Source organism: Dryobates pubescens, chromosome Z (assembly GCF_014839835.1).
Source record: "Dryobates pubescens isolate bDryPub1 chromosome Z, bDryPub1.pri, whole genome shotgun sequence".
Taxonomy (NCBI): domain Eukaryota; kingdom Metazoa; phylum Chordata; class Aves; order Piciformes; family Picidae; genus Dryobates; species Dryobates pubescens.
In genome coordinates, this window is record NC_071657.1 from 90,609,970 (window position 1) to 90,627,199 (window position 17,230).

Below are 17,230 nucleotides of genomic sequence, written 5' to 3' on the forward strand. Positions count from 1 at the left end.
GACAACATCTTAAGTTAATATGTTACTAGTCCAAACTCCAAAGCTGAAACAGTAGAAACATCCTCTCAAAAGCACTCTCAGCACTTGGCAACACTAAGTTTCCAACAGGAAGCCTGTATAATGGCAGTAGAGAGAAGGGCTTAAGACTTAACTGACTGTTTCCTGTTTCCTCATTTTCCCTTCACCAGTTACTTTTTTCACATTTATCTGAAGAGCTTCAAAGAGTGAAGTTCTTAAACACAAGTATCTTTACAAAACTTTCACAAAACTAGGCAACAGACAGAGAACAAGAGACTACGCTGAAGAAAGACTGGCGTAAGAACACATTTAATAACATCAGGAAGGTAGAAACCCTATGAACACTACAAATAACTACAAATGCTTCAAAGAAGAGCTTATGTAATTTTCAGCATTAATCAGCTATGAGACAAATGTGTACATGACCTGTATTCATTTGTTTTTGTGGTCTTGAAACTACTTGAACATAAATGATTTACAAACTGCCCAACTTAACTCATTTGAACATGTTCTAAAGAAGGGTTTTAGCACTGTAAAATCTGAACATGTGCTTACCTTGGAGCACACAGCATCATCAGTGCTATAGAGAAGAGGACAGATATCTTGCAAATGGGCAATGATGCCATCCACAGCAGCATTATCTCTGATGTAACAGTTTATAAGAGAAGCTATGAGTGCCCCTGTCAACTCTCTGTCTCTGATGACCAAGTCTTTAAAAGCAGTAATCTTTAGGTGTTCTTGAAGTTCCTGAAAACAGACAAAATTTAAATAGTGTCTTGAAGTTTTTCAGACTATTTCTAAGAAATAAAACTGGACAAAACTCCAACAAATTAAGTACACAGCACAGAAATGCATTCCTTAAAAGACACAAACAATAAAATGAGAATATAAAGAAAGCCCTATCAATGAAGGCATGAAGCCCTTAGGTGAAAAAGGGCAGTAGGTCTGTCAGATTTCCTCTATCATGTTCACTTTGTGCTACTTCTGTTTCAGATCTCTGCAACTAAGAACAGAATTAACAGGGGTACTTCACGGGGCACGGTCAGAATGCACACCCTACAAGACTCATGCCACCGTTTTTAATAATGAGAAAAAACTCAGTACTGTCATAGATAAAAAAAGATGGAAATGTAAAATGGAGGAATTTTTAAAGTTTCATGTCTGCACTCTTTTTTTTTTTTTAATGTTAAAACACACTGAAGCTTAGTAGGAATATTTACTCACATAAGACTTGCCAGGAGTGTCTATGTATAATCACTAACAGCTTGAAAATACTGTTAAAAAAACTATACTGAGGATACAGGAAAAGGTTCCATTTGCTAAACAGTCAACTCTTCATCCAACAAAAGAAAAAGCTCCTTTTCTTAGAAATCATGCTGCATCCCCAAAGCAACAGCAGGAAGAGTACCAGGTTCTGCATGTAAGTTTAAAAGTTCTTGTTTACACTGACAAAAAGTACTTGCAGATAAGCTATTTACCTATCAAGTGCTCTAGGGTAGAATGCCTAGTATCCAAATTAACAGCTTCAAGGACTGCAGGCAAATTCAACATTGGTACATAGCAGAAGCACCCAACATTCTGTAAATTTCCTTCATTACAAACAAGGAGGGGCTGAAAGAACTGGGATTGTTTAGCCTGGGGAAAACAAGACTCAGGGGCGCAGCATGTGGGATCCTAATATTTATGGGTAAGAAGGGCAGAGATATTTTCTCAGTGGTGCCCAGTGACAGGACACAGCACAACGACCAAAGGCTGAAGGAAATCACACCTGAACATAAGAAAAAAGTCTCATTCATTCTAAAGATGGTTGAATACTTGAAAGGGTTGCCCAGAGGGGCTGTGGAGTCTTCATCTCTGAAGATACTAAAAACATTGCTGGACTCAGCCCATGGCAATTTTCTCTAGTTGGCCCTGCTTAGAGCAGAGGGTCAGGCTCTCTAGAGGTCCCTCAGCTATTCTGTGAAACTTTCTGGAGCCCTGCTTACACAAAAGTGCAACAGTTTGAGACTCTGCAACCCTACTGTTCTCCACTCTCAAACCTTTACCAACATTAAGGCAAAGAGTGAATTCCTATTGGCTGGACAACACTGGTCTATTCAGCACACTTTGCAGAATATGCTTAAGGTTGAAACAAATTTATAAAACCAGATTCATTAGTAACTGTCAGTAAGAATAAAACAAAATGTTGTTAGTGACACTAGAGACATTATCAGTCTCTTAAAAACAAAGACTTGCAAGCAGAATAAAACTCATTGTATGTTTCTCAAGGAATTCAAGTAACATTCCTTAGAAACTAAGTAGGTAGCAAAGGACATTATCACGTTAAATTCAAACAAATTTAAATCGTATTATACCTTTTGAAGTTCACCCACAACAACATTGAACTGGTGCTCACACAACAACTTCCATAAAGCCAGCGCCTGGCAGGTTTTACTAACAAGCTGCTGGATACCTTGAAGTGAGGTCTTCTCAGTTAGCTGTGCCTCAGCTGTAAAAAGGAAGAACCTGTCAGTAATTAACTTTTCATGTTCAAAAATGTATATGAAAATTTGAAAGTTTTACATTAACAATCTCCTTAAATTTAATTTCCTTCCCTTCTTAATACTGTCTAGCTTTCTTTGTAGGAAAGTGCCACATTAACATTTTTCAACAGGGATTACCATCAGCAACAATTCCCAAATTGCCTACAAGTGCTGGCAAAAGCTATGCTATGCAAGCACATGAGTTTAAATGGGCTGTGTGACAGGCCTTAGTTCTGAACAAAGTTTTGTAGATACTTCAATGACTTACTTTGGCAACTTGCATTAAAATATTTCTTATGAATAGGACAACATACTCACTTGTCTAACAAATGAATTGCTTAACAAATACTATCCTGAAAACACAAATGAGTGTGCAGCTACTAAGTATTCTAATGAGGAGATTAAACAATCTTATGAAATATTGAGAACAATATGAAAAGAAAAAGAGACAGGTAAACGTGCAAAGAAACCTCTAGTTCTGCATTTCAAGACTCTCTGTATCAGGAAAATAGAGGATATATATCTACACAACTGAAATTCTTTAGAAGAAAAAAAAGTTTAAAGTACTTTAAAGCCCAGGCACTTTTATTTAGCTTAATTGAGATACACTTTGTATTTTGCAGTGGCTCAAGAGCAGTAGATGTTACTGTGCTGAAACCTAGATTCTCTTTATGGAGATATTCTTCTTTGTGGACTGTTTTAATTTGTTCCAATATGAAAGCTTCCAATATCAAACTTAACAACATCTAACAAATTAATTCTCTTGCCACAGTCATTCTAAAGGTGGGAAATGCTTGTGTACCCAGGTTTAAGTTTCCATTCTCAGTGTATACTTCATCTCTAGTACAGTTGTATGAAAATTATTTTTTCACATCAACAACACTGCAGAAGAACTCCTGAAAGAACAGTATGCTACAGTGAGGAAGCAAAAGCAAGGTACCAGCAAATCCAGTTTACAAACCGCAGTGTCTTCTCTGAAGAATTTATTGTCAAGTATGGTATATTGATGGATATCCAATTATATGCAAAAAAAAGGCATTTTATTTTCTTATTTTAGTAATAAAATCGAGAAGGGCAACATTCAAATGCACCATTCCCTGATACTTCCTGTTCAAAAGTAATTACATACCATGGTATTTCCTCTGGAGTTCTTGCTGGACTTGCTGAGAACTTCCACCATCAGGCCGCATGAAACCCAGGAGCCTCTGCTGTAGATTGGATGGTGTGCTGAAACTGCATTTCCAAAATCAAAGATGCTAGTATGGTTACAAATACTTTGTCTTTTCAAGATGATATCTAACACCTCTTTTTCAGCATTTGAAAAGTTGCATGAAATCATACAACTACTTCAGCTCACAGACACAGTTAATTGGTATTGTTTTTTAAGAGGTGGACATGCAATACCACTAGTAAATTTAACACAATACCTTGGGTTTCCAAGGGCTCCTACTGTAGCAAACTGTGAATTTCTGGACAGAAATTCTTGTAAACCTTTTAGTTCTTTTAAGACGCATTCCAGCACATGGGATGGAACACTGCTTTCTACCTGCAAAAGAAAGCAGACCTGTTTACAGACAGCTTAGCTTCCAAATTTTTATTAACTCATTAAAGCTTTTAATTACTAAATTCTTTTTTCCAGTCTTTGTCTAGAGGGGGTATGCAGAAATTAAGGAAGTGCAATTGCTAAACATGGAGAAAACAGGCCACTGCCAATTAACAAGAGGTCAAATTACAGTTACATTTCTTAAGTATCAACATTCAAAACAGTAGCTTAAAAAAAATGTGGTATCTGCAAGTATTCCTCAGTTAAGAGTGCACCACTTAAGAAAACATTCAAATGACAACAACGAGATTTTTCCTTATCAGTTTATAATTGTGTGGTGGGTTTAAGCTATGCCTTTAAAATTTAGTTACAGGTTTCAAGTAGAAAAGTATAAATAAATCACTATTGCATGTAAAAAGGAAAACGAAATATTATTCTAAACAAATTCATTGGGTCAATATCTGGAATAACAGGAGCTGCCCCTGTACCCAGCATTGGTTACCACACCTTGAGTACTGTGCCCAGTTCTGGGCCCTTCAATTTAAGGATATTGAGACACTTGAAAGTATCCAGAGACGGGCTACGAGGCTGGTGAGATGTCTTGAGTGCAAGCCCTATGAGGAGAGGCTGAGGGAGCTGGGGTTGTTTGGCCTGGAGAAGAGGAGGCTTAGGGGAGATCTTATTGCTCTCTACAACTACCTGAAGGGAGGCTGTAGACAGGTGGGGGGTGATCACTTCTCCCAGGCAACCAGGACAAGAGAACACAGTCACAAACTGTGCCAGGGGAAGCTTAGGCTCGAGATGAGAAGAAAGTTCTTTACAGAAAGAGTAGCTGGCCATTGGAATGGGCTGCCCAGGGAGATGGTGGAGTCACTGTTCCTGGAGGTGTTCAAAAGAGGATTGGACGTGGCACTTGAAGCCACCGTTTAGTTAGTCATGAGGTGTTGGGTGACAGGTTGGATTGGATGATCTCTGAGATCTTTTCCAACCTTATTGATTCTATGATAACAATTTCTTCCCTTTTCTCTTCTGATCTTGGCTTTTTTGCTTCGCTCGGGAGAATCTGCTTATTCGCTGGCCTTGGCTAAGTCCAACACACTGCTTCTCTCTTCGCTCCTCTCTTTTGGGATGGGGCAGGGGGCAGCAGAACAGCTTCCCTGGTCTCTTGACCAGGCCGGGGTTTGTGTTGTTTTCTAATTGTAAATAGCTGTATAATATTGTAAATGCTGTATATTTTGTACATATTCATTGCATTCCATTGTAGAGTGTAGATTTTCTTGTAAATACAGCTTCATTTGCCTCTGAGTTGGTCTGGCAAAGTTAATGTTGGGGGGAAACTTCAACCCACCACAAATTGGAACAGAAATACAACAGGGCTTAAGACATACATAATAAGAGACTTTAAAGACACAGAATAATCTTTTACGTACTGCAACAACTTCTCTATTGCCACTTTTGAAAACTCTCTCCACGACTATAGTACCATCCCAAATATTTCTGCAATACAAAACAGTATTGTGTTAAAAACAAAGTAAGCCCAGCAAGTGTTTTTGCAAATATTCCATGTATCTTACATTAGAAAGAAATAACAATGTTGTACTTCAAGGTCTAAAATAAGGATTTAACTTGGATGAAAAAGTTACTATTTCACACTTCTGAAAGGTAGAGATGTAGGAAATTAAAAAATATTCAGATTTTAAAACTTCAGTTGAATTGAGTTGGACACTCTCAAGTATTTGAAACACAGGCCAACATTAGACTCTAGAAATTACACTCCAGAAATACAGGCAAGGCAAACAAGTGCCATAAAAAAGAATTATTTCCCAACCAGCATGCAGAGAGATGATCAAGATATCAGGAGCTCTCTAGTAACATAGAACTAGTTACCAGTACTACTGTTCCTAGTAACACAGAATTCAATATCTAAGTGATAAGAGTCCTCTTCACTCTTACTTCATTGCTCTGATTTAGGCATTTAAAGTTTTTTAAGAGAAAAACCTTTGAGCCAGGAGCTTGATTCTGTAAGTCTTTCTGCATTTCTGGCTCATCTTTTATAAACAGTTAAAACATAGAACTCACTATGTTTGAAAAGTGAAACTAGAGTTTTCACAGTTGTGCATATACATACCAATGCAGGATCAAAGTCCTGTCCTAGTCATTCACTGAATGTATTATTATTAACAGTAAAGAGAATGTACTGTATCAACAGATACTTCATAAACACAACATAAATGCACTTCACTAATTTCAAATGTAAATTATATAGATAATTTTGTTTCCTAGTTTTATCTTTACCTAATACTTGCAGACAGTAAATTCTGAGTGACGCTGTATCTTTGTAAACCAACACCTTACCCTATAATGCGAGCAAAGTATATGCAGATGCCGTTGTGTCTTCCAGAAAATACTATCTCGGGACCCATCATTACAGGAGATGGTGGAGGAGAAGGTAAATCTAGAGTAAAATTAAATGTTACTCCTTTAAATGGAAGAAAGACTAGTTTAAAAAAAATTTCTCCATTTCTCCAGCAAAGGAAAATGAGACCTTACCTAGCCCAGGTGCTGCAAAAAGGCCAGTAGTATGAGATGGACCATCAGTCAGTGGAGTGCCTAAAAGGAAAAAAGAAGTAAAGGTAAGTTTGTTAAAAACAAACAAAACCCCCCAAAGAATTAAAAACAAAACCATCAAACCAAAACAAAAATCCATAAAATTCCTGTGTAAAACCAGCAAAGTTGTTAAATGAAGTACTTTAAAGTTAGAACCATTCCAATAGCTTTCATTTATAGTTAAAGATCAACTTGCACTAATTTGTTGAAAATCACACTCCACGAGCAAACTGAAAGGATACGCTCTTTTCAGAACTGGTTAAACCCTTTTTCCAGCTCTGCTCTCTGCATTAAATACCATCCACATACTTTTTTGTTATTCCTGACCTGACTGCTTGCATTCCAGATATGGGCACCTACTCTCAAACCACTTATTTTCATTTAGATCTTTTTAGAGAGTATCAGTTTTACCTTCAAAGCGCTCAGCTAAATGTAATTGGTATTATTATGGCAAATGAAGTCTGAACACCTAATTTAAGATTCTAAAACATGAGGAACGTGTGGACATCCACAAAATTGTTCACATACCATCAATATATAGCATGGTATCTCACAGAATGGGCAAGAAGACTCACTCTGAAAGTCTGGCTTTTATCAAAGATTTATTCTTTCTTGCTTTATTCACTACAGTTTTCTCAATATGGCAACACACAACAGTGCCAAAGATAGTCCTTCACTAAACAGTGTTAAGGCATTCTCAGAGCATGTTCTTCTGCATAACTGCAGAGAACCAGCATGCAAATGCCTAATTCTAGTTTTTCAACAGTAAGAAATACACCACTAAGTTAAACTGTATTTTAATGCTTTTAATGCTAACATTATTGTAATATTTCACATCAGTTTGTCAGCACACAGGACATTCATGTCAGATCCTTAATTCTCTACCCTTTGGGCAAACTGAGAAACCAGTAGCAGAACAATGGTGCCGTCTTTGACCTGGACCTGTCACTGAAGCAAAATGGAAAAGCATGTTTTGATACTAGGTTTCAGTGAGGAATGTATGACAGCAAATGATTAAAAAGTCCAAGAATTCAGATGTGGGGAAAAAACACATTTACTTTTAAGTCATCTTATTGATTAGTTTCTTGTAATTTCCCCTGCATCTTACTTTCATTTTCAGCTGCTGCCCTCTCCAACTCAAATTTAATTTTATATTCTTATGCCTCGCCTCATCTCCTGCCCATGTTGCAATTCTTCCACAACATAAGGCTTGGTAAGCTATGCCATCAAGTCATTTCTTGGTGCTTTAATACTAGTTAAGAATTCTGCAAAATGAGAGTCAGCTGTTTTTCTGAAACTTTATTCCTGTTCAGCATACGTTTTTCCAATACTTAGGAAACTGGATATGTCTAAAAAAATGGTACTAAAACTGCCTGAAATTCAGATAAACTCTATCAAGTTTTTTCCAAGTCTGATGTGTAAAATTGAATGGCACATGTAAGATAAGGCTAAAAGATCTTGGAAATTAACACGGCCTTGTTTTAAAAAAAATAAATTTAGGAATTAATTGTTCCATATTCATCATTATCACTTTCTTTTTAAAAACCCTTGAGATCTGGAATTATTAGGGGACACAGTCTCAAGCTGTGCCAGGGGAGGTTTAGACTCGAAGTGAGGAGAAAGTTCTTCACTGAGTGAGTTGTTCATCATTGGAATGGGCTGCCCAGGGAGGTGGTGGAGTCAGCGTCCCTGGAGGTATTCAAGAGGAGACTGGACGTGGCACTTGGTGCCATGGTCTAGTCGTGAGGTCTGTCGAGACAGGTTGGACTTGATGATCCTTGGGGTCTCTTCTAACCTTAATTATACTGTCATACTGTGATATATAATGCACATTAAGGGACAGCTTCTTGGAGTAATTGCAGATATATAAGTGAATCTGAGTAACAGAAAGGCATCCACTGCACTAAGAATCAAATTCAGAGAAAGAATACATAGAATACATAGAATAAACCAGGTTGGAAGAGACTGTCAAGATCATCGCGTCCAACCCATCAACCAATCCAACACCACCCAATATGCACGATTCTTGTTTGTAGGTGGCACTGATGTCCTAAGCAGAAACCATAACATGTTGATGCTAGAGCTTTTACAGGGAGAAATCACTTCAAACAACTAACCATTTTCCACCCAATTTTTTTTCTTTTCTCTGTATACATAGTATCTATAGAGGTATGACAATGACATCCTGAGAACATCTTCTGATATGGCCACAGAACAATGAATAGAATAGAATAGAATAGAATAGAATAGAATAGAATTAACCAGGTTGGAAGAGACCTCTGAGATCATCGAGTCCAACCCATCACCCAACACCATCCAATCAACCAAACCATGGCACCAAGCACCCTATCAAGTCTCCTCCTAAACACCTCTAGTGATGGTGACCCCACCACCTCCCTGGGCAGCACACTCCAATGGCAAATCCCTCCCTCCACGAAGAACTCCTTCCCAACACCCAGCCCAAACCTCCCCTGGCACAACTTGAGACCGTGTTCTCCTGCTCTGCTGGTGGTTGCCTGGGAGAAGAGACCAACCCCCACCCGGCTACAACCTCCCCCCAGGTAGTTGCAGACAGCAACAAGGTCTCCCCTGAGCCTCCTCCTCTCCAGGCCAAGCAACCCCAGCTCCCCCAGCCTCCCCCCATAGGGCTGTGCTCCAGACTCCTCACCAGCTTTGTTGCTAAGTCTGCTGAATGGGGGTGGAAAAGAAAACCACAAATGACACTGAGGATACTCTTCAGAAAAAAATTGAACTATAGCATCAAAGTATACTAAAGTAATTCTGGCAGCCACAAATATATAACTTCCTTACACAATCTTAACAGATAAGCAGCAGTCACATATAGTTTGTAACTACATCAACCTCTCACTAAACCTAAAATTTACTTAAGAGAAATGGAAAAAAACCCTCTGTAATTAATCAGCCACTGAATGAGAAATGAAGGAGTATTTCAGACAAAAAGAACACAGATACTTGTGAGACAACAACACAGAGCATACTTAAAAAAAACAAAACAAAAAACAAAGCAAAAACACAGAACTATTCAAACCCATGAAATGCTTCTACTTACTGGCAGAAAGTGGAGAACCCAAGAGAGATCCAACATTGATTGGAGGAGGCAGAGCTGATGGAAATCTCATTTGTGCTTCTCCACCGTACCTAAACATTGCATACAAAGACAAGAATTCCTCACACTTCATACACAGTTCATTTAATTTTCCTGTCTTTTTAAAGGAGAAAATAAAATAAACAGCATAACCTTTCAGAAATGTTTGACAGCCAAAAGTCCTACAATAAAACATCTTGTTTAAGGTGAATTAGAATCTATATATCTTCCCCAATTCCAAGGATGTGCAGTATGTAAGATACAGAGATGACAAACAATTCTTCCAGAGGGGAAGCCTCACTCAATTTTATAAGTAACAAACCAATCCAACCTAAAAACCATCACTTGTTTATGATCTAGAGGCATCAGGGCTTGAACAGGGTAAGTCCATTTGAATATATATTTCTTTGGTGCAACAATGAACAGTATAAATAACTACAATATATTAAAGAAATACCCCAAATGAATGTAACAAAAAAAACCCCAAACCCTCCCCAAAATACAAAAATTTCCACCTGTCTCAGTTGGTTTCATTATCATAGTATCAGTCAGGGTTGGAAGGGACCACAAGGATCATCTAGTTCCAACTCCCCTGCCATGGGCAGGGACACCCCACACTAGATCAGGCTGGCCAGAGCCTCATCCAGCCTGGTCTTAAACACCTCCAGGGACGGCACCCCAACCACCTCCCTGGACAACCCATTCCAGGGCTTCACCACTCTCATGGGGAAGAACTTCCTCCTCACATCCAGCCTGAATCTCCCCACCTCCAGCTTCATTCCATTCCCCCTAGTCCTATCACTTCCTGAGATCCTGAGAAGTCCCTCCCCAGCCTTCCTGTAGGCCCCCTTCAGATACTGGAAGGCCACAATTAGGTCACCTTGGAGCCTTCTCTTCTCCAGACTGAACAGCCCCAACTCCTTCAGTCTGTCCTCATAGGAGAGGTGCTCCAGCCCTCTGATCATCCTCGTGGCCCTTCTCTGGACACATTCCAGCACATCCATATCCCTCTTGTAATAGGGGCTCCAGAACTGGACGCAGTACTGCAGGTGGGGTCTCACCAGAGCTGAGTAGGGGGGGAGAATCACCTCCCTTGACCTGCTGGCCACACTTCTCCTGATACAGCGCAGGATCTGATTGGCTTTCCGGGCTGCAAGTGCACACTGAGTGCTCATGTAGAGCTTCTTGTCCACCAGCACCCCCAAATCTCTTTCCTCAGGGCTTCTTTCCAGCCAGTCACTGCCCAAGTATTATGACATATGGTACTTAAATGAACTGAGATACTGTGAAGCACACGTAGGAAACTTACATTCTGAATAGCCTCCTCTATATCCAAGAGGGGAACCAACTAGAATCGCCTGTACCAGAAGCTTTCTTTGTGGATGAGCCCTAAATTACCATAAAAGCATATTCCATCAGGTCTATGCTCACTTTAAAGCAATGCTTGCTCAGGCAGCAGGTTAAAAAGCCTGTACAATTACTTAGTGGCTGTAGTGATTGTAAGCATAATCAGAGCAACCTAGAGAATTGAGAATTACCTGAAGAATGCTCGAGTAGCCCACACAGATACTTCTCTATCACACGCAGCATTAGAACAAGCCAAGATAAGGCAAGTAGCACAGGCCTGATCCTCCTAGAAAGTATTACACTGTTAGTGTAGTAGCTTATATATGAAAAGCATGGAAGTTTCATTGCATAATAATTAAAAATACTTATCACATCAATTCTAGAAGGCAAGGAAATCAGCTCTTGTAATTTACAGACATGAAGTGGATCATAGTGAGGCATCCTGCTGTGTCAGTTAGGCTATTGGAACTGCACAAGTCTGTCACCTAATTATGACTAATACTCGTGCAATTTCTACAGAAACTTACATTAAGTTTGTTTGAACAAAACTATACAAATAATGGCTTGCATATTCCAATTGAAGGTTAAAATAGCGCTTCGTATGTCCTATCAATGCACAAGAGAACAGACGACAGTAAGCATTTCTTATAGATACTTATCAGTACTAGTCAAATTAAGACAGTAATCCACAATTGCTTTCTTCCTGCTTGTTTGTAATTCAAACAGAAAAGAGACCAATTATACACATCTACTGACCGTCTAAATGCAAAAAAAATGTTGTAGTCATAGGAATTTAAATTTTGGAAACTCTTCCTCCCTCGCTACTAGATGAACTTTCCTAAACTAAAAACTCCATTGTACTTCCGCCTACAAGACCTAAGAATTTCAGTTAAACTGAATTATACTTCCATTTTCAGCTCTCTTAGAATGAGAAGTTTTTTCTCATACAACTTATTTTACGTAGACAATACAAGAAGAAAAAGCTAATACTTCAGTCAATACATGAAACATTAACTAGAAGTTCACAGCAACAAAAAGATACTGAAAAATGATTAAACTTACATAAAGGTATCTTCTATTTTTCATAACAAACTTCTTACCTGATGTAACTTGAAAAATCTTTCAATCTCTTCTCCATCTCCCCCTACGTTGCTAACAAGCAGATGCCGCAACTGGTCGACAGGTCTCAGTTTATGAAACATAAAGCTCCCCTAAAAGTAACCCAAAGTAAGAATAAAGTTGTATTTACGCTAGCCATCTCCCCAAAACGCTTATACTTATTACTCTGAATTTGCTTTGGTTGCACTGTTGGATCAAGACGTAACACTGATGGTGCCTAAGATTCACAAAGTTCCATTCATATGCAGAAAGTTCTGCATCTTGAAATACCTATAAACACTCCATATATCACATTAATTTTGCTGTTCTTAGTCTAACATGAAGCATGCGATACAAACATACAGCAAGCTTTGACAGAAAGGAAGGCTTTATGTATCCTGAGAATCCACTAAACTGCCTGGATTAAAAAAAAACAACTAAAACATTTGAAGAATTCACGCTCAAGGGCATGGAAAGACTCTCACTCAATCATCTTGCCTGCATCCATACTAAGTACTGGAGAGTGCCTTTAACAAAACAGTTGACATTAAACAAATACACATTAGGTCTAGAAACCGCAAGACATTAATAATCAGACTTTTTTCTCAAGTGCTTATTGTTTAAGGTATTAAGTGCTCTAAAAATTGTTAAATGCAATCAGAAAAGAGAAGGAACCTGGTTTGGTTTTTTTGTTTTTCTTTCAATTAATTCCAAAAAAATCATCTGGGACTTGTATGGCAAAGAAGAAATTAATCAAATTTTAATGCCAACAATGTTTACTCAAATTATTTTCTGGGCAATCAGCATCTGCTTCAGTTTCATGTAATTATGAGTATAACCAAGGTTACAAGAACTTCACAGGTAGTCTTTATCTAGAAGGGTTTGTGGAGACCTACAAAAACTATTAGCACACTGTACAAAAGCAGTTGACCCAGTAGCTTTGAGTTAATTTAAAATAGGTATGGATGATTTCAGCAATATTCTTCCTTATGCCTAATGTTAAGCATATAATCCTTAAAACATTTCCAAAAATCAATGAACATTTATGGTTTTCAATATACCTTCCAATTTTATACTTACTTTTCTGATTTCCTACTCACCTGGGCAGAAAGCAGAACAAATCTCTTGGGTGGCAGCATGTGTTGCTGCACAACAACAGGTGAATCAGTTATTGGAATAATGTCTTTATTTAGTGGTGTTACAATCTTCTGAAGTTTAAATTCATCAATAGCTGAAAGAGCCCAGGAATGTCCATCGACACGGGTGATCATCTGAACAGTAGACAGATATTAACTAAATGCTGGACATGAATTTTGTATATGGTGCTCTTATACTATTTATCATTTAAAATTACACAGTGTAGAATCTACTCTGACACAAGAAAATAAAAAAAAAAAAAAAAAAAAAAGGAAAATTCTAATGTTGTTTAATAGCATGTTGCCAAACTTAGAGCTATAGATACACTGCTGCTTTTGGAAGACAGGGATAATGGTTTGCATTTAAACCTAAGTCAGCCTGCCAAGTGGAATCCTCAAATGCTGCAGAAATATAAAAAACCCAGCAACTTGCTGCCCTTATCAGAACTAAGTACTAAAGGTATAATGAATTTAATTTACTAAAGAATCAAAAAAATACTGTAACCAAATCAGAAGGGTTTAAAAGATTTTTACATCTGGCAGCAGTTACTTCAGTAACTAAAGAAGAGACATCGAGACTGTCACACAGTAGTGAAGGCATTCCACTCTGAATGCTAACAAGAACTGCTGTTTGAGGACAGGCTGCAGTTTATTCTGGGAAACCTGGCTGTATGTTACTGTCAAATGTCTTGAAAAAGACAGAGGTCAGCACTTGAAATATTTATGTGGGAGTTTTTGCAGGGAACAGATGTGGAACAATTACATAGCTCCTTAGTAAGTTATTAGAACAGCAGATGGAGCAAAACCTGACTTTGAAACTTTTAGTTTATAGAGTCTCTCAATTCACTTCCACTCTTATCACTGGTTCTTCAACAATACTATTTTCTGACTTATCATTCCTCTGCTTTAGCAGCAGACTGCAAACTTCCTTTAAAGCTGGAATACCTGGGATGTTCAACTGATGCATAAAGCAACTAATCCCTTTAGATCACCTTTACAAACCTATTCATGCAGCAATGGGAAAATGGAGGGGGGGGAAAGTGGAATAACCAAGAGATTCATCATGTCCGAAATTTTGTGGTATAGAAGAAATCCAAAGTCTCTAAAACCTGTATTTTAAGAAATCCCTGCTAAACATTATTTGCATCAAAAATCAATATGGACTGTGTTAACTACATCCTCTTGTGCTTGTGCACAATATGCAGCATGCTGTAGACAATAGTATCTTCAAATGTTAATTAGAAGGCAATTGCATTCGATACATAGAACAGCTACAAAGGATGACAGAACAAGGAATTCCTACCAAGGAATTACTTCCCATTCACTGATCAAGCTGTCCAGTTACTTTTGTTTTAATTTGAAGCACATTGATCAGTAGCTTTGTAAGCAGTCCAAACTCCTCATGGAAGTTTTCTGTGAGCTATGAATTGCTTGCATAAATATTACTCAAGTGTCTGTTATTAGAAAGCAAAAAGTAGTATCTAGTTTCTATCAAAACTGTATATACATTTGCTTTAGTACCTGTGTTTCCATCATTGGCTTTTGAAAAGGGAAAGAATCGTGGTTGATACACCACAGGATGTCATTGTCCTCATTTTCTGAAGCTGCCATCAGCAGGACCCCTGTAAAGAACAGCAATATTAAGTTCATAGCAGAAGCACTAGTTAAGCATAAGATGCAAATTGACTATTTAATTCTTTTCTGAGTGGAAAAAAAAAAAAGTCCATCTTTAAGTCTTAATCATACAGCCTGAATAGCAAACAGTATTTACGAATTTGTGTATTATAGAGTTCTTCAGAAGGCTTCTTTAACAGTATTTGCTATCTTCTCTAAGTTACAAACAACATAGACTAGAATAGGTAAAACAGGTCTTAAAAATGAGATGTTTAAATGATCATGTAGGGAAAACATTCAGGAATAACTTCAAGGATAAAAACCAGTATGTATGACTGAAAGAGTCAGCAACATAGAGACATTTCCCTACACTGTATTTCTGCAGTACTTAAAATCTGGCCTAGAATCAGAAGTGACAAAGCTGGGTCCATATGGGAGTTGTTTGTACCTTAATGTATTATCAGCAGCTAAATGAGTTAAAAAATAAACGGCACACACATGAGCATGAGGCACTAGATAGGTAGTAAGTGTATTTTATCCTCTGCCTTCTTGAGATAATCACATAGGCTAGAGACATGCAGGCAAATTTGAACACGTAAAATAGATTTAATGAGAAGATTAGAAGGAAAAAGAAGTATTGATCAACACATGAACAGAATTCTCTGTTCAAACACTACAGATGAACTGAATTCTGAAAAATTACAACCTTACACTTTCAAAACCTCTCTGATTAATACATAGAGGCCATGCTTAATTTTTTTTGCACTTATTCCCACTGCTTAAAAATCCTGTGTATCACTACCTTACTTTAATACAGTGATAAAAACACAAACAAACCAAACAACAAAACCCCACAAACCCAATGCCCAACATCCATCAGAGTTGTATTCCGCCCTTTACCTTTGCTATAAAGAGCTCTGTGAACTTTTGCAGGCTTCTCCACATTAGAGGAAGCTGAAAATCCAGGTGGCAAACGGACGTGAACCAAGGTTAACATGGAGGGACGAGCTGTTGGATGCTTAAATTGTGAAGTACTAAAATACAGTCGGACACCTGAGCAAAAGATTTTAAAAGTCATAATTTTGCCAAATGGTCTGGATGTTATTTATCACTTTGAAAGGTGGGGAATTACAAATGCTTTCTTACCTGCATGTGTGATTGCTAGTAGCTGACAGTCTATGGATTCTGAATTTTCTATCACTGCTATTTGAACAATAGGCTTGAATACAGAACGGTCTATTGTTCTAAAAAATAAAATGAGGAAAAAAAACACACAATCAGAGTCCAAAGAAATAAAAAATTTTGCCCAAAAATGTAGCATTAAACTATTAGGCTGAAAAGAAGCCTTTTGTGTTATAACTGTCTTACACATACCTGGCAATGCTCCCAGCAGCAGAAACTATAGCATTTTGTGAAATAGAAGTAACTCTGGTCATTCCTTCACCGTCTTGTCCCAAATCATAAACCTGTAATTCAATAATAGAGCTCAGTGACTTATGGATGAATTAATAAAGCCTCACTCATCAAATAGCAGCTCAAACTCTTTATTTTCAGTTTATATTCATGCTCCCATATAGTTGAGGGTAAGATCAAATGGATAATCAAAAGAAGAAAGTATTTTAGGTCTTCAGTACACACTTTGTTACAAAAAGATAATGTGAAGTAACATCCTGACTTAAGCACAGAAAATTCTCAGGTATTGAGGGAAACTTAAAAAACTATATACATGTTAGTAACATAGCCAACACAAACTAGAAGTCAACGTACTTGCAGCACTCCTTTTTCTGAGCGGGTGTATAAGATATTTCGGGAGTTGTCAACAGCAATTTGAACTACAGGATCTGGGGAAGGGGGGGAAAATAAGAGACAATCAGGAAATCAATGGATTTGGTGAAAACAAGACACAATTATTATTAAATAGATATTCTAAGCAAGCAAAACCTTCAGGAGTCCCACATAGGACTCCTACAGGAAGGGACTTAAAACGGAAATCAGTTTAACACAATTATCAGTAAACTAAAATTGAAAATTGATTTTTCACTAAACAATGAAACAGATTAAAATTACTTAAAGATTCTACTGTTTGTAGCGCACATAAGCACATTAAATCTAAGCACATTAAATTTTCTACTGTGTAACACTACCTTTAGTCATAAATGTCAAACTTACCAGGCTTTACTATCTCTATTCTGAACCAGACACACAAGTAAGCAACCTCATTGTTCTATGGTCATGAACT

At 37.7% G+C, this 17,230-nt stretch overlaps 1 protein-coding gene across 1 annotated transcript in view; it reads right to left on the minus strand.

The window, feature by feature from the left end:
- Positions 1 to 17,230, minus strand: part of NUP155 (nucleoporin 155) — a 33,762-nt gene that overhangs the window by 8,807 nt on the left and 7,725 nt on the right. Inside the window, exons 8-24 of the mRNA XM_054178582.1 lie at positions 16,759 to 16,832; positions 16,366 to 16,457; positions 16,138 to 16,235; positions 15,892 to 16,044; positions 14,899 to 14,999; positions 13,342 to 13,512; positions 12,244 to 12,354; positions 11,335 to 11,429; positions 9,761 to 9,849; positions 7,576 to 7,638; positions 6,634 to 6,693; positions 6,439 to 6,562; positions 5,514 to 5,580; positions 3,968 to 4,086; positions 3,670 to 3,773; positions 2,373 to 2,506; positions 574 to 765 (exon numbers count right to left, since the gene is read on the minus strand). Of these exons, the coding sequence (XP_054034557.1) occupies positions 574 to 765; positions 2,373 to 2,506; positions 3,670 to 3,773; positions 3,968 to 4,086; positions 5,514 to 5,580; positions 6,439 to 6,562; positions 6,634 to 6,693; positions 7,576 to 7,638; positions 9,761 to 9,849; positions 11,335 to 11,429; positions 12,244 to 12,354; positions 13,342 to 13,512; positions 14,899 to 14,999; positions 15,892 to 16,044; positions 16,138 to 16,235; positions 16,366 to 16,457; positions 16,759 to 16,832 (1,847 nt within the window). The remainder of the gene's footprint in view (positions 1 to 573; positions 766 to 2,372; positions 2,507 to 3,669; positions 3,774 to 3,967; positions 4,087 to 5,513; positions 5,581 to 6,438; positions 6,563 to 6,633; positions 6,694 to 7,575; positions 7,639 to 9,760; positions 9,850 to 11,334; positions 11,430 to 12,243; positions 12,355 to 13,341; positions 13,513 to 14,898; positions 15,000 to 15,891; positions 16,045 to 16,137; positions 16,236 to 16,365; positions 16,458 to 16,758; positions 16,833 to 17,230) is intronic.